The sequence below is a fragment of the Lithobates pipiens genome, unplaced genomic scaffold (genome assembly GCF_037356315.1).
Source record: "Lithobates pipiens isolate NorthernLeopardFrog02 unplaced genomic scaffold, aLitPip1_a1.2 Scaffold_8, whole genome shotgun sequence".
Classification (NCBI taxonomy): Eukaryota; Metazoa; Chordata; class Amphibia; order Anura; family Ranidae; genus Lithobates; species Lithobates pipiens.
Window position 1 is genome coordinate 599,052,497 of NW_027507903.1, and position 21,450 is coordinate 599,073,946.

At 38.2% G+C, this 21,450-nt stretch overlaps 1 protein-coding gene across 2 annotated transcripts in view; it reads left to right on the top strand.

Moving 5' to 3' along the window:
- Positions 1-4,121: 4,121 nt before the first annotated feature.
- Positions 4,122-21,450, top strand: part of LOC143961268 (uncharacterized) — a 54,117-nt gene continuing 36,788 nt past the window's right edge. Inside the window, exons 1-2 of one of the 2 annotated variants that reach the window (XM_077470511.1) lie at positions 4,122-20,693; positions 20,790-20,987. In XM_077470511.1, coding sequence (XP_077326637.1) covers positions 4,364-20,693; positions 20,790-20,987 — 16,528 coding nt within the window. In that variant the 5' untranslated portion in view covers positions 4,122-4,363. Of the gene's footprint in view, positions 20,988-21,450 lie in introns of both variants that reach the window. The other variant, XM_077470510.1, reaches the window with a different exon arrangement.

A 21,450-nucleotide genomic window follows, 5' to 3' on the forward strand; every position in this document is an offset into this window, starting at 1 on the left:
GGCCTTTTCTTACCTACGCAGCATGCAGTTCAGCCACTCAGTGTTCATGGGTAGGTGAGTGGGCATTGTGGGTAGGTGAGTCCTTTCACAAAGTAAATCAATGAATCACTTCCTGCTTAACTAACAGGTGAAATTAAACAAATCTATTTAGGTTGAATACCACCAGAGGGAGCCAAATACCAATCTAGCATCATTGCCTATTGTACAACATATAAAAGTGAGCTCCAGTTAAACTTGGTAAAAGTGTTCAATCATCAAGGGGGACCCCAGGAACTTTGGGAACATGGGGGGGAAGAAAGGATGGAGTCTGTTGTGCCCATCCTCACTGTGCCCATCATTGCAGCCTTACTGTGCCCATGAATGCAGCCTTACTGTGCCCATGTATGCCGCCTAACTGTGCCCATGAAGTCAGCCTCATTGCCCATGTATGCAGCCTCACTGTGCCCATGTATGCAGCCTCACTGTGCCCACGTATTCAGCCTCACTGCCCATTTATACAGCCCCACTGTGCCCATGAATTCAGTATCACTGTGCACATCATTGCAGCCTCACTGTGCCCCATGCATGCAGCCTCACTGACCATGTATGCATCCTCACTGTGCCCATGAATGCAGCCTCACTGACCATGTAAGCAGCCTCACTGTGCCCATGAATGCAGCCTCGCTGTGCCCATGAATGCAGCCTCACTGTGCCCATGTATGTGGCCTCACCATGCCCATGTATGCAGCCTCACCATGCCCATGTATTCAGCCTCACTGTGGCCATGAATGCAGCCTCGTTGTGCCCATGTATTCAGCCTCACCATGCCCATGTATACAGCCTCACTGTTCCCATGAATGCAGCCTCACTGTGCCCATGAATGCAGCCTCACCATGCCCATGTATGCAGCCGCACTGACCATGTATGCAGCCTCACCATGCCCATGAATGCAGCCTCACTGACCATGTATGCAGCCTCACTGTGCCCATGAAGGCAGCCTCACTGACCCTGAATGAAGCCTCACTGGGCCAATGTATGCAGCATCACCATTTCCATGTATGCCGCATTACCGTGCCCATGTACGCAGCCTCATCATGCCCATGTATGCAGCATTGCGGTGCCCATATATGCAGCCTTGCCGTGCCCACGTATGCAACATCGCTGTGTCCATATATGCAGCCTCACTATGTCCATGTATGCAGCCTCGCCGTGCCCATGCCATGTATGTAGCCTTACTGTGCCCATGTATGAAGCCTCACCGTGCCCATGTATGCAGCATCACCATGCCCATGTATACAGCCCCACCATGCCCATGTGTGCAGCCTTGCCATGCCCATGTATGCAGCCTCACCATGCCCATGTATGCAGCCTCACCATGCCCATGTATACAGCCTCACTGCCCATCAAACTCACCATTTCCAGGCTGGATCAGACACACAGCGGGCATCTCCCGCTGTGAGTGACGGAGCTGGGTCTGTGTTCGGCAGTGGCGTGGTGCTGTAACAATGTCCTGCCTCCTAGGCCACCTTATGTGATAGCCTAGAATAGATGGAACACTGATTGAAATAGTGTTCCACCTATCACATGAGACAACGGCCTAGGAGGCAGGACCTTGTTACAGCGCCGCTCTGCCACCGAACACAGACCAAGCTCCATCACACACAACAGGAGAAGCTCGCTGTGTGTGACACACAAGAAAAGGAGGATAGATGAAGGGAAGGAGGGGAGCGCAGCCACAGATCAAAGCAGCCCCAGGGCAGGTGGCCTACCAGGAAATTTCCCTGCTAAACCCATACACTAACTTAAACACCAGTACAGGGAAGTATGTGCACTCATATGCATCCCACTTCCATCTTACTTTTCTCACCCTCCTCCTAAACTGGGGATACCTCCCCTAATCCTGACCCTCTGTTATCTAACTACAATCCCCACCTCTGGTAACAGCCTCATTCCACTAAATGTAATCTTTAATCCTTATCTTCCTGCTTCCAAAAAACAGACCCCCTCCCCCCCTTCCCCCTTCTCATGTGCCCTCTTGAATGCCCGCTCTTCTTCAAAAAGCTAACCTTTATCCATTACCTTTTTATCCTCCATTCCTTTAACCCATTTTCTGTTATTGAAACCTGGCTTCCAATATCTGACTCTGCTTCAGCTGCTGCCCTTTCTCATGGTGCCCCCCCACCCGGGATTCACTCATGCAGACTCAGAGGACAGAAAGGAGGTAGAGTTGGATTCTTTTTTATCCCCACTGAGCACCTTTCAAGTCATTCCTACACACTTCCCTCTCTATTCTTCTCCTCTGTTGAGACACATTGCATTTATCAATTTTCTCTGATTTCTCTGGGGATTGCAGTTATTTATCAGCCTACTGGTCCAGTATCACATTTCTTTGATGAATTCTCTGCCTGGCTACCATACTTTCTCTTCTCTGAAATACTTTCATTCTTGGTAACTTTAAGTGGCAGTTCACATTGGGGTGACCTATCAGGTGACGCTCCATTCAGTACAGTACAGTACAGTGGAACCATTCTAAAAGGAGTTACTCCAACTTAAAAAAAGGTTCCTGCACTATTTGGGGGCGACTTCAGAGTGGCTTGCGTTGACTTCTATACAGAAGTCATTTTGTAAGCCACACTGAAGTCGCGCTGTGCGCAGCGGCTTTAGAGCCGGACAAGAGTTGGGCAACTTTGAAGCTACCCCAGTGTGAACCAGCACTAACAGCCCCATTAATGTTAACAGCCCGGCTACATCTCAACTTGTCATCTTAACCTTATCTTTTGACATAACACAATGTACACATGCTTCAATTCACTCCCAGTCTTCCATCTCTGCACTCCTTGCAACCTAGCCAACACTCCCTTTCCCCTCTCTGATCACAAACTCTTTGGTTTCACACTGTTCTTGTCTTCAACACCTACCTCTAAGCAGCAAATGATTATCCATAAGAAACCATTGTCACTTAAATCCTTCTCGTTTCTGTTCTGCTACTGACCACATGCCTAACCTGCCCAGTTCTGTCTGCAACAGTTCATTCTCACCCTCACTGGGCGCAATTCCTCCTCTAACTAAAAACAGATCTAGGCCCTGGCCGTTACAACCTTGGCAAACTGACAACACCAAAAATTTCAAGAGACATAGCCATGTTTTTGAGAGACTGTGCCATGAAAATAGATCTCTTCACCCTATATATATCGACCTTTCTAAAATACAATTTCTGCTTCCACACTGCCAAAAAAATGTATTTTGTCACTGTCAATCCATCAAACTCTAACTTTGTACTTTTTCCCTGAACACCTCCACCTACTAACTAACTAATTGCCCAAGAGATTGCTAATCACTTCAAAAACAAGATTGATGCAATTTGTGAGGACATCTCCATTGTAGAGATGTCTTCCTCACTTAACATACCAAATTATCCTTACTATTTCCAAGACTTCCTGCTGTCTATCTCCCTTGTCTCCTTCTCCCATGTTCACTTCCAGGACTTCTAAGGACCCTCTACCTTCCGCTGGAACTCTCTACCTCAATCTGTCTGGCTGTCCTACTCTGCCCACCTTCAAGCAATCCCTGAAAACTAATCTCTTCAGGGAAGCCTATCCCTCCTCCACCTAACAATTTGACTTTTAATTCTTACATCAGATTCCTCGCAGTTATCACCTTTGGTACCACTTGCCCCACCCTATTAGATTGTAAGCTTTCATGAGCAGGGCCCTCCTAACCTTCTTGATTCATATTGTAACTGTACTGTCTCCCTTTATATTGTAAAGTGCTACACAAACTGTTAGCGCTATATAATCCTGTATAATAATAATAATAATAAAACAAATTATTAACAGCTAGCACATGAGCAGTGCAAAACAAAAAAAATTGTGTACTCCTGCACTGCCTTCCTCTCCCCAAGTCTGATCTCTGCTGTAAAGAAACTGCAAGATGTTGTTATCAAACAAATTAAGGTATATGCACTGCTTGCATTAAATAAATACGGTATATTAAATACAGTAAATTTAATAAAGACAAATCTGCATTAATTTGATTATTTTATAATTTTATGGAGTTCAGCTTTAAACCAAAACTGTATGTTTACTGAAATCTGATTAGTTTCTGTGAAACCTTTACAAATTCTGTAATTTCAGAAACGACCAGTAAGACCTCCACTGATTCCATTACTTCAAGAACCACAAGGGAAACCTCTACAAATGCCATTACAAAAACCACCAACAAACCCTCTACAGTTTCAAATACTTCAGGAAATACCCATAAACTCACCACAGAATCCAACACTTTAGAAATCACCAATAACCATACTGCAGTTTCCATTACTACAAAATCCACCAGTGAACTCACTACAGATTCTATTACTCCAGAAACTACCAGTGAAATTGCTATGAATTCAATTACTTCAAAAAGTTTCATTACTTCAGAAAACACCAGCGAACTTACATCCATTTCCATTACTTCAGAAATCACCAGTCAATTTACTACATATTCCAATACTTTAGAAAACACCAGTGACCCTAATACAGTTTCTATTACATCAGAAGCCACCATTGAAACTTCTACAAATTCCACTACCTCTCAAACCACTTATGAACCTACTACAGATGTAATTACTTTAGTAACCACCAATGAACTTATTACAGATTCGCTTATTTCAGAAATCACCACCGAACCCACTACAGATGTCATTAGTTTAAAAACCACCAGCGAACAAACTAGAGGTTTCCTTACTTCAGGAACAACAAGTGAACTCACTACAGGTTCAAATTTTTTGGAAACCACTAGTAAACTCACTACAGATTCCATTAGTTCAGAAACCACCAACGAACTCACTACAGTTCCCATTACTTCAGGACCCAGCAGTGAAACCTCTGCACATTCCATTACTTCAGAAACCAACAGTGAAACCTCTGCATATTCCATTACTTCTGAAACCATTGGCGACCTTACCAAAGATTCCATAACTTCAGAAGCCAACAGTAAACTTACTACAAATTTTCTTTCTTCAGAAACCACCAGTGAACCTAATACAGACTTTGTTACATCAGATACCAGCAGTGAAACCTCTATAAACTCCACTACATTAAAAGCCACCAGTGAACTTACAACAGATTCCAATACTTCAATAGCCACCAGTGAACTTATTTCAGTTGTTACTTCAGAAATGACAAGTGAACTTACCTCAGATTCTATTACTTCTAAAACATCCATTGAACTCACTACATATCCCATTACCTCAGAAACCACCAGTCAATTTACTACAGGCCCTGATATTTTGAAAACCAACAATGAACTCAATACAATTTACAGTACATCAGATGCTACTATTGAAGCCTTTACAGATTCCATTTCTTTAGGAAGCACCAGTAAAAGAAACACTGAAACCTCTACAAATCCCATTACTTTATATACTACTAACACATTCACTACATATTCCATTACCTCAGATGTCATTATTGATATTTCTACAGATTCCATTTCCTCAAAAAACAGTGAATTCACTACAGATTCAATTATTTTAGAAACGGCCACTGAATTCACTACAGATTCAATTACTTTAGAAACAATTACAGATTTCATCATATCAGATACTAACAGTGAAACGTCTACAGGTTCCATTACTTTAGAAACCACCAGTGAACTTTCAACTGATTTTCTTACTTCAGTATCCACCAGTGAACTTAATAAAGATTTAATTACAACAAAAACCACCAGTGAACTCACTGCAGATGTCATCATATCAGATACCAGCAGGGAAACCTCAACAGGTTCAAATACTTTAGAACCAACCAGTGAACTTATGACAGATTTTCCTGCTTCAAAAACCACCAGTGAACTTACAACAGATTTTCTTACTTCAAAAACCACCAGTGAACTCTCTACAGAATTTGGCGCATCTGATACCACCAGTGAAACCTCTACAGGTTCCATTGATTTAGAAATCACCACTGAACTTACAACAGATTCTGCTACGTCAATAACCACCAGTGAACTCCCAACAGATTTCATTACTTCAGAATTCGCCAGTGAACTTACTACAGATTCCATTACTTCAGAAGACACCAGTGAAACTTCTACAGATTCCATTATATCAGAATCCACCAATGAACTTACTACATATTCCATTACTTCAGAGGACACCATTGAAACTTCTACAGATTCCATTATCTCAAAAACCACCAATGAATTCACTACAGATTCAACTACTTCAGAAACCATTAGTGCACTTATTACAGATTCCATTACTTCAGAAACCACCACTGAACTCACTACAGTTTCCATTACTTCTGAAACCATTGGTGAACTTACTACAGTTTCCATTACTTCTGAAACCATTGGTGAACTTACTAAAGATTCCATTACTTCAGAAGCCAACAGTAAACTTACTACAGATTCTCTTTCTTCAGAAACCACCAGTGAACTTAATACTGACTTTATTAAATCAGATACCAGCAGTGAAGCCTCAACAAATTTTACTACTTTAGAAACCACCAGTGAATTTACATCAGATTCCAATACTTTAATAACCACCAGTGAACTTACTTTTGTTGTTACTTCAGAAATGACAAGTGAACTCACCTCAGATCCTATTACTTCCAAAACATCCATTGAACTCACTACATATTCCATTACCTCAGAAACCACCAGTGAACTTACTACAGGCCCTGATATTTTGAAAACCAATACTGAACTCAATACAGTTTACAGTACATCAGATGCTACTATTGAAGCCTTTACAGATTCCATTTCTTTAGGAAGCACCAGTAAAAGAAACCCTGAAACCTCTACAAATCCCATTACTTCAGAAACCACTAACGCATTTACTACATATTCCATTACCTCAGATGTCATTATTGATACTTCTACAGATTCTATTTCCTCAGAAACCAGTGAATTCTCTACAGATTCAATTACTCTAGAAACCATTACCGATTTAATCATATCAGATACCAACAGTGAAACCTCTACAGGTTCCATTGCTTTAGAAACCACCAGTGAACTTTCAACTGATTTTCTTACTTCAGTATCCACCAGTGAACTTAATACAGATTTAATTAAAACAAAAACCACCAGTGAACTCATTACAGATTTCATCATATCAGATACCAGCAGTGAAACGTCTACAGTTTCCATTACTTCAGAAGCAATCAATGAATCCTCTATAAATCCCATCACATCTGTAGCCATCAGTGAAACCTCTGAAAATGCCATTACTTCAGAAACCACCAGTGAAACCTATACAGATTTGATTACTTTAGAAACCACCATTGAACGCAGTACAGTTTCCATTATTTCAGAAGCCATCAGTGAAACCTCTATAGATCCCATTACATCAGAAACCACTGATAAGCGAACTACAATCACTACAGATGTTCTTACTTCAGACACAATTAGTGAACTTAATACAGATTTCACTACAATAGAAACCACCAGTGAACTCACCACAGATGTCATCATATCAGATGCCATCAGTGAAATCTCAACAGGTTCCATTACTTTAGAAACCACCAGTGAACTTTCAACTGATTTTCTTACTTCAGTAACCACCAGGAAACTCACTACAGATTTCATCACATCACATGTTAACAGTGAAATCTCAGTTGGGTCCAATACTTTAGAAACAACCAGTGAACTTATGACAGATTTTCCTACTTCAAAAACCACCTGTGAACTTACCACAGATTTTCTTACTTCAAAAACCGACAGTGAACTCTCTACAGATTTTGTCACATTAGAGACCACCAGTGAAACCTCTACAGGTTCCATTACTTTAGAAACCACCACTGAACTTACAACAGATTCTGCTATGTCAATAACCACCAGTGAACTTCCTATGTATACCATTACTTCAGAATTGACCAGTGAACTTACTACAGATTTTATTGTTTCAGAAGACACCAGTGAAACGTCTACAGATTCAATTATATCAGAATCCACCATTAGTGCAGTTATTACAGATTCCATTACTTTAGAAACCACCACTGAACTCACTACAGATTTTCTTACAACAGAGACCACCAGTGAATTTACTTCAGATTTCAACATATCAGTTACCAGCAGCGAAACCTCTACAGTTAGCATTACTTCAGAAGCCATCAGTGAAACCTCTACATATCCCATTACATCTGAAACCATCAGTGAACTCACTACAGATTTTCATACTTCAGGCACCACTAGTGAACTTACTACAGATTCTATTGCATCAGAAACCACTTGTGCATTCACTACAGATTGTTTTACTTCAGAGACCACCAGTGACCTCACTACAGATTTCATCACATCACATACTAACAGTGAAATCTCTACTGGTTCCAATACTTCAGAAACAACCAGTGAACTTATGACATATTTTCCTACTTCAAAAACCACCAGTGGACTTACAACTGATTTTCATACTTCAGACACCACCAACGAACTTACTACAGATTCTATTACATCAGAAACCATTTGTGAACTCAATACAGATTTTTTTACTTCAAAGACCACCAGTAAACTTACTACAGATTTTATCATATCAGATACCAGCAGGGAAACTTCTACAGTTCCCATTACTTCAGAAGCCATCAGTGAAACCTCTATAGATACCATTACATTTGAAACCATCAGTGAACTCACTACAGATTTTCATACTTCAGACACCACCAGCAAACTTACTACAGATTCTATTACATCAGAAACCATTCGTGAACTCAATACAGATTTTTTTACTTCAGAGACCACCAGCAAACTTACTACAGATTTTATCATATCTGATACCAGCAGGGAAACATCTATAAGTTCCATTACTTTAGAAACCACCAGTGAATTTTCAACTGATTTTTACACTTCAGTAATCACCAATGAACTCACTACAAATTTCATCACATCAGATACCGAAAGTGAAACCTCTACTGGTTCCAATACTTCAGAAACAACCAGTGAACTTATGACAGATTTTCCTACTTCAAAAACCACCAGTGAACTTACAACAGATTTTCTTACTTCAAAAATCGACACTGAACTCTCTACAGATTTTGGCACATCAGATACCACCAGTGAAACCTCTACAGGTTCCATTACTTTAGAAAACACCAATGCACCTACAACAGCATCTGGTATGTCAACCACCAGTGTAATTCCAATCGATTTCATTACTTCAGAATTCACCAGTGAACTTACTACAGATTTTATAATTTCAGAATACACCAGTGAAACTTCTACAGATTCAATTATATCAGAATACACCAGTGAACTTACTACAGATATCATTACTTCAGAAGACACGGTTGAAAATTCTACAGATTCCATTATATCAGAAACTAGCAACAAATTTACTACAGATTCAACTACTTCAGAAACCACCAGTGAACTCACTACAGTTTCCTTTACTTCAGAAACCATCAGTGAAACATATACCGTCCTCATCAAATCTGAAACCATCAGTGAAATCTCTGCAGATTCCTTTACTTCAAAAACCACAAGTGAAACCTCTACAGATTCCATTACTTTGGAAACCACCACTGAACTCACTACAGATTTTCTTACAACAGAGACCGCCAGTGAATTTACTGCAGATTTTAACATATCAGATATCAGCGTTGAAACCTCTACAGTTCCCATTACTTCAGAAGCCATCAGTGAAACCTCTATAGATACCATTACATCTGAAACCATCAGTGAACTCACTAGGGATTTTCATACTTCAGACACCACCAGCGAACTTACTACAGTTTCTATTACATCAGAAACCATTCGTGAACTCAATACAGATTTTTTTACTTCAGGGACCACTAGTAAACTTACTACAGATTTTATCATATCAGATACCAGCAGGGAAACCTCTACAGGTTCCATTACTTTAGAAACCATCAATGAACTTACAACAGGATCTGGTATGTCAACCACCAGTGAAATTCCAATGGATTTCATTACTTCAGAATTCACCAGTGAACTTACTACAGATTTTATTATTTCAGAATACACCAGTGAAACTTCTACAATTTCAATTATATCAGAATACACCAGTGAACTTACTACAGATAACATTACTTCAGAAGACACAGTTGAAAATTCCACAGATTCCATTATATCAGAAACCAGCAATGAATTCACTACAGATTCAACTACTTCAGAAACCACCAGTGAACTCACTACAGTTTCCTTTACTTCAGAAACCATCGGTGAAACGTATACAGTCCCCATCACATCTGAAACCATCAGTGACATCTCTGCAGATTCCTTTACTTCAAAAACCACAAGTGAAACCTCTACAGATTCCATTACTTTGGAAACCACCACTGAACTCACTACAGATTTTCTTACAACAGAGACCGCCAGTGAATTTACTACAGATTTTAACATATCAGATACCAGCGTTGAAACCTCTACAGTTCCCATTACTTCAGAAGCCATCAGTGAAACCTCTATAGATACCATTACATCTGAAACCATCAGTGAACTCACTAGGGATTTTCATACTTCAGACACCACCAGCGAACTTACTACAGTTTCTATTACATCAGAAACCATTCGTAAACTCAATACAGATTTTTTTACTTCAGGGACCACTAGTAAACTTACTACAGATTTTATCATATCAGATACCAGCAGGGAAACCTCTACAGGTTCCATTACTTTAGAAACCATCAATGAACTTACAACAGGATCTGGTATGTCAACCACCAGTGAAATTCCGATGGATTTCATTACTTCAGAATTCACCAGTGAACTTACTACAGATTTTATTATTTCAGAATACACCAGTGAAACTTCTACAATTTCAATTATATCAGAATACACCAGTGAACTTACTACAGATAACATTACTTCAGAAGACACAGTTGAAAATTCTACAGATTCCATTATATCAGAAACCAGCAATGAATTCACTACAGATTCAACTACTTCAGAAACCACCAGTGAACTCACTACAGTTTCCTTTACTTCAGAAACCATCGGTGAAACGTATACAGTCCCCATCACATCTGAAACCATCAGTGACATCTCTGCAGATTCCTCTACTTCAAAAACCACAAGTGAAACCTCTACAGATTCCATTACTTTGGAAACCACCACTGAGCTCACTACAGATTTTCTTACAACAGAGACCACCAGTGAATTTACTACAGATTTCAACATATCAGATACCAGCGGTGAAGCCTCTACAGTTACCATTACTTCAGAAGCCATCAGTGAAACCTCTATAGATATCATTACATTTGAAACCATCAGTGAACTCACTACAGATTTTCATACTTCAGACACCACCAGCGAACTTACTACAGATTCTATTACATCAGAAACCATTCGTGAACTCAATACAGATTTTTTTACTTCAGAGAGCACCAGCAAACTTACTACAGATTTTATCATATCTGATACCAGCAGGGAAACCTCTACAAGTTCCATTACTTTAGAAACCACCAGTGCATTTTCAACTGATTTTCACACTTCAGTAATCACCAGTGAACTCACTACAGATTTCATCACATCAGATACCAAAAGTGAAACCTCTACTGGTTCCAATACTTCAGAAACAACCAGTGAACTTATGACAGATTTTCCTACTTCAAAAACCACCAGTGAACTTACAACAGATTTTCTTACTTCAAAAATCGACAGTGAACTCTCTACAGATTTTGGCACATCAGATACCACCAGTGAAACCTCTACAAGTTCCATTACTTTAGAAAACACCAATGCACTTACAACAGCATCTGGTATGTCAACCACCAGTGTAATTCCAATGGATTTCATTACTTTAGAATTCACCAGTGAACTTACTACAGATTTTATAATTTCAGAATACACCAGTGAAACTTCTACAGATTCAATTATATCAGAATACACCAGTGAACTTACTACAGATATCATTACTTCAGAAGACACGGTTGAAAATTCTACAGATTCCATTATATCAGAAACCAGCAATGAATTCACTACAGATTCAACTACTTCAGAAACCACCAGTGAACTCACTACAGTTTCCTTTACTTCAGAAACCATCAGTGAAACGTATACAGTCCCCATCACATCTGAAACCATCAGTGAAATCTCTGCAGATTCCTTTACTTCAAAAACCACAAGTGAAACCTCTACAGATTCCATTACTTTGGAAACAATCACTGAACTCACTACAAATTTTCTTACAACAGAGACCACCAGTGAATTGACTACAGATTTCAACATATCAGATACCAGCGGTGAAACCTCTACAGTTCCCATTACTTCAGAAGCCATCAGCAAAACCTCTATAGATACCATTACATCTGAAACCATCAGTGAACTCACTACAGATTTTCATACTTCAGACACCACCAGCGAACTTACTACAGTTTCTATTACATCAGAAACCATTCGTGAACTCAATACAGATTTTTTTACTTCAGAGACCACCAGTAAACTTACTACAGATTTTATCATATCAGATACCAGCAGGGAAACCTCTACAGGTTCCATTACTTTAGAAACCACCAGTGAATTTTTAACTGATTTTTACACTTCAGTAATCACCAATGAACTCACTACAGATTTCATCACATCAGATACCAAAAGTGAAACCTCTACTGGTTCCAATACTTCAGAAACAACCAGTGAACATATGACAGATTTTCCTACTTCAAAAACCACCAGTGAACTTACAACAGATTTTTTTACTTCAAAAATTGACAGTGAACTCTCTACAGATTTTGGCACATCAGATACCACCAGTGAAACCTCTACAGGTTCCATTACTTTAGAAACCACCAATGAACTTACAACAGGATCTGGTATGTCAACCACCAGTGAAATTCCAATGAATTTCATTACTTCAGAATTCACCAGTGAACTTACTACAGATTTTATTATTTCAGAATACACCAGTAAAACTTCTACAGATTCAATTATATCAGAATACACCAGTGAACTTACTACAGATATCATTACTTCAGAAGACACAGTTGAAAATTCGACAGGTTCCATTATATCAGAAACCAGCAATGAATTCACTACATATTCAACTACTTCAGAAACCACCAGTGAACTCACTACAGTTTCCTTTACTTCAGAAACCATCAGTGAAACGTATACAGTCCCCATCACATCTGAAACCATCAGTGACATCTCTGCAGATTCCTTTACTTCACAAACCACAAGTGAAACCTCTTCAGATTCCATTACTTTGGAAACCACCACTGAACTCACTACAGATTTTCTTACAACAGAGACCACCAGTGAATTTACTACAGATTTCAACATATCAGATACCAGCGTTGAAACCTCTACAGTTCCCATTACTTCAGAAGCCATCAGTGAAACCTCTATAGATCTCATTACATCAGAAACCACTGGTAAACTCACTACAGATTTTCTTGCTTCAGACACAACCAGTGAACTTAATACAGATTTCACTACAACAAAAACCACCAGTGAACTCATTACAGATATCATCATATCAGATACCAGCAGTGAAACCTCAACAGGTTCCATTACTTTAAAACCCATCACTGAACTTACAACAGATTCTGCTATGTCAATAACCAGCAGTTTTTTTTCTACAGATTCCGTTACATCAGAAACCACCAGTCAATTTACAACAGGCTCTGATATTTTAAAAACCACCAATGAATACAAAACAGTTTACGTTACATCCGCCACCATTGGTTCCTTCACTAATTTAGAAACCACCAGAGAAAGCAATACCATTTCCATTACTTCAGAGACTACCACTGAAACCTCTACAAATTCGATTACTTCAAAAACCACTAATAAACCCACTACATATTCTATTACTTCAAATGTAACTATTGATACCTCTACAGATTCCTTTATCTCAGAAGCCACCAATGAGTTTACTATAGATTCAATTACTTTGAAAACCAGCAGTGTACTTATTACAGATTCCATTACTTCAGAAACCACTAGTGAACTCACAGACATAATTACTTCAAAAGCCATTACTAGAAATTTGAATACTTCAAAAATCCCAAGTGAACGCAATACAGATTTTATAACTACAGAAGCCAAAAGTGAATCCACTACAGGGTTCATTACTTTAGAAACCAACAGTGAACTCCCTACATTTTTCATTACTTCAGAAGACACCAGTGAAACTTCTACAGACTCCATTATATCAGAATCCACCAATGAACGTAGTACAGATTCCATTACTTCAGAAGACACCATTGAAACTTCTACATATTTCATTATCTCAGAAACCACCAATGAATTCACTACAGATTCACCTACTACAGAAACTATTAGTGCACTTATTACAGTTTCCATTACTTCAGAAGCCATCAGTGAAACCTCTACTGACCCCATCACATCTGAAACAATCAGTGAAATCTCTGCAGATTCCTTTACTTCAGGTAACACAAGTAAAACCTCCACAGATTCCCTTACAGTAACCACCACTGAACACAGTACAGTTTACATTATTTCAGAAGCCATCAGTGAAACCTCTAAAGATCCCATTACATCTGAAATCATCAGTAAACTCACTACAGATTTTCATACTTCAGACACCACCAGTGAACATACTACAGATTCCTTTACATCAGAAACCCCCAGTGAACTCACTGCACATTTTCTTACTTCAGAGACCACCAGTGAGATCACTACAGATTTCATCACATCAGGTACCAAGAGTGAAACCTCTACAGGTTTCAATACTTTAGAAACCACAAGTGAACTTACAACAAATTTTCTTACTGCAAAAACCACCAGTGAGCTCACTACAGACTTCATCACATCTGATACCAGCAGTGAAACGTTTACAAGTTCCATTACTTTAGAAACAACCAGTGAACCCACTGCAAAGTTTATTACTTCTGAAACCTCCAGTGAACTAGCTACAGATTCCATTACATCAGAAACCACTAATCAATTTACTACAGACTCTAATATTTTGAAAACCTCCAATGAATACAAAACAGTTTACATTACATCAGAAGCCACCATTGACTCCTTCATTACTTTAGAAACCACCAGAGAAAGCAATACAATTTCCATTACTTCAGGGACTACCACTGAAACCTCTACAGATGTCATTACTTCAGAAACCACTAATAAACCCACTACAGATTTCATTACTTCAAATATCACTATTAATACTTCTACAGATTCCTTTATCTCACAAGCCATCCCTGAGTATACTACAGATTCCATTACTTTGAAAACCACCAGAGTACTTGTTACAGATTTCATTACCTCAGAAACCACTAGTGAACTCATCACAGACTTAATTACTTCTAAAGCCATTACTAGAAATTTGATTACTTCAAAAATCCCCAGTGAACTCAATACCCACTCTGTAAGTTCAGAAACCAAAAGTGAATCCACTACAGGTTCCATTAGTTTAGAAACCATTAGTGAACTCCCTAGAGTTTCCATCACTTCAGAAGCCATTAGTGAAACCCTCACAGATCTCACTGTCTCAAAAACCTCCAGTGAAACCTCCACAGATTCCATTATATCAGAAACCACCAGTGAACTCACTACAGATTTCATTACTTCGGAAACCACTAGTAAAATAACAGACTTCATTACTTCAAAAGCCATTACTAGAAATGTAATTACTTCAAACATCCCCAGTGAACTCAACACAGATTCTATAACTTCAGAAGCCACTACAAAAACTGAATCCACTACAGTTTCCATTACTTCAGAAGTGATTAGTGAAACTCTCACAGATCTCATTAGCTCAGAAACAACCAGTAAAACCTCTACAGATGATATTATATCAAAAACCACAAGTACATTTGCTACAGATTCCATTGCTTCAGAAACCACCAGTGAAACCTCTACATATTCCATTTCAACAGAAACCACTAGTAAACTCACTACAGATTCTCATACTTTGGAAACCAGCAGTGAATTTACAACAGATTCCATTACATCAGATACCAGCAGTAAAACCTCTACAAGTTTTATTTCTTTTGAAGAAATCAGTGAACTTACAACAGATTCCAAAAATTCAATATCCAACAGTGAACTTACTACAGAATTTTTTACTTTTGAAATAGCCAGTGAACCCACTGCAAACTCTATCTCTTTTAAAACCTCCAGTGAATTAGCTACAGGTTCCATTACTTCGGAAACCGCCAGTCAATTTACTACAGACTCTCATATTTTAGAAACCACCAATGAACTCAATACTGTTTACAGTACACCAGAAGACACTACTGAAGCCTCTACAAATTCCACTACTTCAGAATATACCAGTGAAACATCTACAGATTCCATTATCTCAGAAACCACCAATGAATTCACTACAGATTCAACTACTTCAGAAACCATTAGTGCACCTATTGCAGGTTACATTACTTCACAAACCGCAAGTGAACTCGCTACAGACTTCACTACTTCAAAAACCATCAGCGAACTTACTAGAAATTTCATTACTTCAAAATCCCCCAGTGAACTCAATACAGGTTCAGTTATGTCAAAAACCACCAGTAAACTTATTACAGATTCTTTTACTTCAGAAACCATCAGTGAAATTACTACAGATTCCATCACAGTTAATACCAGAAGTGAAACATTTACAGGTCCCATTACTTTGGAAATCACCAGTGCACGTGCAACAGATTCCAATACATCAATAACCACAAACCACCAACTAACTACAGATTGTACTTCAGAAACAACCAGTGAACCCACTGCAAACTGTATTACTTCTGAGACCTCCATTGAACTAGCTACAGATCCCATTACTTCAGAAACCACCAGTCAATTTACTACAGACTCTGATATTTTAGAAACCACCAATGAACTTAGTACAGTTTACTTCATGTCAGAAGCCACCATTGAAGCCTCTACAAATTCCTTTACTTTAGAAACCACCAGTAAAATAAATACTGTTTCCCTTTCTTCAGAGTCTACCACTGAAATTTCTACAAAATCCATGACTTCAGAAACCACCAATAAAAAAACTACATATACAAATATTTCAGAAACTGTCAGTAAATCTTCAACAGATTTCTATACTTCAAGGAAGACCAGTGAAAGCATTACAGACTTTGTTACTCCAGAAACCAATAGTGAACACACTACATATTCTGTTACTTCAGATGCCACTATTGACACTTCTACAGATCCTATTGTCTCAGAAGCTACCAGTGAATTCACTTCAGATTCCATTACTGCAAAAACCACAAGGGAAACCTCTACAAATGCCATTTCTCTAGAAACCACTGGTGAACCCTCTAAAGATTATATTACTTCAGAAAATACCCATGAATTCACTACAGATTCTAATACTTTAGAAACCACCAGCAACCATACTGCAGTTTCTATTACTCTAAAAAACAGCAGTGAACTCACTACAGATTTACTTTCTTCAGAAACCACGAGTGAAATCACTACAGACTTCATTAATTCAAAAACCATCAGTGAACTTACTAGAAATGTAGTTACTTTAGGAACCACCATTAAGTTCACTACAGATTCTACTACTTCAGAAAACACCAGTAAAGTCACTGCAATGTTCATTACTTCAGATGCCATCAGTGAAATTTCTACAGAACCCATCGCATCAGAAACCACCAGTGAAACCTCTACAGATTCCATTACTTCAGAAACCACCAGTGATACCTCTACAGATTCAATTACTTTAGAAACCACAAGTACATTCAGTACAGTTTCCATTCCTTCAGAAGGTACCATGGAAACCTTTACCATTTCCATTTCTTCAGAAGCAAACAGTGAATTCACTGCATATTCCACTACTTCAGAAAACACAAGCGAACATAGTACAGAGCCCATCACTTCAGAAACCACCAGCGAACTCACTACTGGTTTTATTACTTCAGAAACAACTATCACATTTACTACCGATTATATTACATCAGAACCCAAGAGAGGATTTACTGCAGATTCAATTACATCAGAATCCACTACTGAACTCTCTACAGAGTTCATTACTTCCCAAACTACTAGTGATCTCACAACTGACTTTATTACATCAGGAACCATAAGTGTTCCAACTACAGATTTGATTCGTTTAGATACCACTAGTCAACTCAGTACAGATTCCAATACTTCAGATATCACCCATAAACTTACTACAGATTATATTACTTCAGAAACCATAAAAAAACAAACCACAGATGACATTACAAGAGGCACCACCAGTATAGTCACTACAGAGCCTGCTACATCAGAAACTACAAGTGAACTCACAACAGTTCTGGTTACCTCAGAAACCAGCAGGAAAACCTCTACAGCCACAAGTGAAACCTATACAGATTTCATTACTTCAGAAAAGAACAGTGAAACATCAATTAATTATATTACTTCAGAAAATATTAGTGAATTTACTACAGATTCCAATACTTTAGAAACCACTAGTAAACGTATGGCAGTTACCATTATGTCAAAAGCCACGAGTGAAACCTTTACAGCTTCCATTCCTTCAACCACCAGTAGACTCACTACAAATTCCATTACACCAGAAACCACAAGTGGGCCTACTACAGATTCGGTTTTTTCAGAAACCACCAGTGAATTCACTTTAGATTTACATACTTTAGAATTTTCCAGTGAACTTGCTACAGTATCCTCTACAGAAATCACTAGTATAACCTCTACAGATTCTATTACTTCAGAAACCACTAGCAAACGTGCTATAGATTCCATTACATCAGAAACCCCCAGTATACTGCCTACAGATCTCATTACACCACAAACCCCCAGTATACTTATTACAGATTTTATTACACCAGAAATCACTAGTGAATTTATTGCAATTTTAACAAGTGAAACACCTTTCATTACTTCAGAAACTACTAGTGAAACCTCTACAGGTTCTATTACTTCAGAAAGAATCTATGACTTTTCTACAAATTTCAATACTTTAGAAATCACTAGTGTAACTGCTACAGATTCCATTACTTCAAAAAGCAACACTACTTTGGAAATCAACAGTGTAACTGCTACAGATTATATTGCTTCAGAAACTACTAGTCAATTTACTAGTGATTTTATTGCTTCAGAAGCCATACCTGAAATCAATACACATTTTACTACTTCAGAAAGCTACACTGAACTAACTAAAGATCCCATTAGATCAGAAACTACCAGTGGACTTGCAACACTTTCCATTTTTTCAGAAACCCCCAGTGAATTAACTACAGATTCTTTTACATCAAAGATTTCAAATGATTCCTTTACACATTTCATTACTTTAGAAACCACCAGAGATTCTACTTTAGATTCCATTATTTCAAAAACCACTAGTAAATTCATTACAGAGTTCTTTACTTCAGAATCCAGCAAAGAACTCTCTACAGATTCCATTTCTTCAAAACCCACCAGTGAGATTGAAACCATTTCTATTACATCAGAAGCCACTAATGAAACTTTTCCAAATTTCATTATTACAGAGACCACCGGTAATACTTCTACAAATTACATTACTTCAGAAACCACCAGTCAACTTTCTAGAGATCCCATTACTTCGGAAACTATTAGTGAACTCCATACATCTTTTATTACTTCAGAAAACAACAGTGAACCATATACAATTTCTATGGCATCAGAAAACAGCAGTGAATTTACTACAGTTTTCATTACTTCAGAACCCACCAGTGAAACTTCCACAGATTTCATTACATCAGAAACCATCAGTAAATCCTCTAGAAATTCAATTTCTTCAGAAACCACTAGTAAACTCACTACAGATACTCTAGAAAGCACTAGAGAAATTACTAATTCCATTTTTGCAGAAACTACAAGTGAAATCGCTACAGATTTCATTACTTCAGAAACCACAAATGAAACCTCTAGAGAATCCAATACTTCAGAAACCACCAGTGAACCCTTTACATATTTCTCTACTTTAAAAGCCAACAGTAAAACCTCTACAGTTTATATTACTTCAGAAACTTCTAGTGAAACCTCTACAGGGTCATATACTGCAGAACTTACTAGTAAAGTCATTACAGAATATCTTACTTTAGAATCTACTCCTGTAATCACTACAGAACCCATTACTTCAGAACATATTAACCCAGAAACTACTGGTGAAATCACTACAGAATCCAATACCACAGAGCCTTCTAGTGAAGCTACTACACTTTCTATAACTTCAGAAATAACTAATGAAACCACTGCAACCTTTATTCCTTTAGAAACTACTGAAATCACAAGAGTCTCAATTACCTCAAAACCTATTAATGAAATAACTACACATCCCATTACTGCAGAAACTACTAGAAAAATCACTTTGTATTCTATTGCTTTGGAAACTACTCCTGAAACCTCTGAAAAAGTTACATTGGAACCTTCAGTTTCCAATACTTCAGAAACTGCTAGTGAAGTCACTACAGTCTCCATTACTTTGCCATCTTCGAGTTCCACAGAAAATGCTATCAAAACCACTTTAGATTCCATTAAAGGTAATATTACCTCAGAACCTACTAGTAAAATCACTGCAAACTCAATCTTTTCAGAAAGTATGAGTACAGTTATTATGCATTCCCATATGTCCAAAATATCTGGAACTACCAAATTTATTACAGAATCCATTTCTCCAGGAATTAACTCCAAAACCACAAATAATTCCACTACCTCGGAAACTGTTTCTAAAATGACTAAGGACCTAATTCATTCAGAGACTACTACAGACATTCCTGCTAATATTCTTTCATATAGCACCACTAATAAATTAAGTAGTGATACCATTACTCATGGAACGTCTGGTGAAAATAATACTGATGCTATCACAGATGAAGCTACTACTGGAATATCTACAGGTACACGTTTTTTGGTGAATATTTCTGAAAGCACTTTGGTCCCCACTTCTTTAGCATCATCTAGTAAAATCAATACCGATGTTGTTACTTTTTTAGTTACTACTGAGATCCCTGCTAAAACCATAATTTCTGGAAATACTGGTAGAATTCCAACCGAGTTCATAACAACTGCTTCTAAAACAACTGATGAAAGTGTGAGAAACTCCGCAACCACTATAGAGTACAACACTGACACCAGAACAGTGAAAACTTCTACCCAAATCACAACTGTCTCTACAACATTTGAAACCACAAGTAAGTTCATTATTGATTTCAATATACTACAAACTATTTCTGAAATTATTACTTATTCTATTACGTTTGACCTTAAACCTTCTGTTGCTAGACCTTCTTTGACACATACTGTATGCTAATATAGACATATTTAGCTTGAAGACATTTTAAACACACAAAACAATATATATTTTCTGAAAGCAGAAGTATAGTGTTTACAAATATACAAAACCTATTTTTAGTGAAAAAGTACATGACGTGAATTAATTTTTCAATACTATTTTTGTTTTTTGTAGCATATCCACTTGCGGACCATCAGCCCGTATAGGCAAAGCAACATAACCATGCCTTGCTGTCCACTTCTGCTGCCTGCACATGCATGACCCTTCCCCGACACCCGTAGTCTGTCAGCAAAACCAGGCCATGTCTGCTTCTGCTGCCTGCACATGCGCGACCCCCCCCCCCCCTACACACAGTCTGTCAC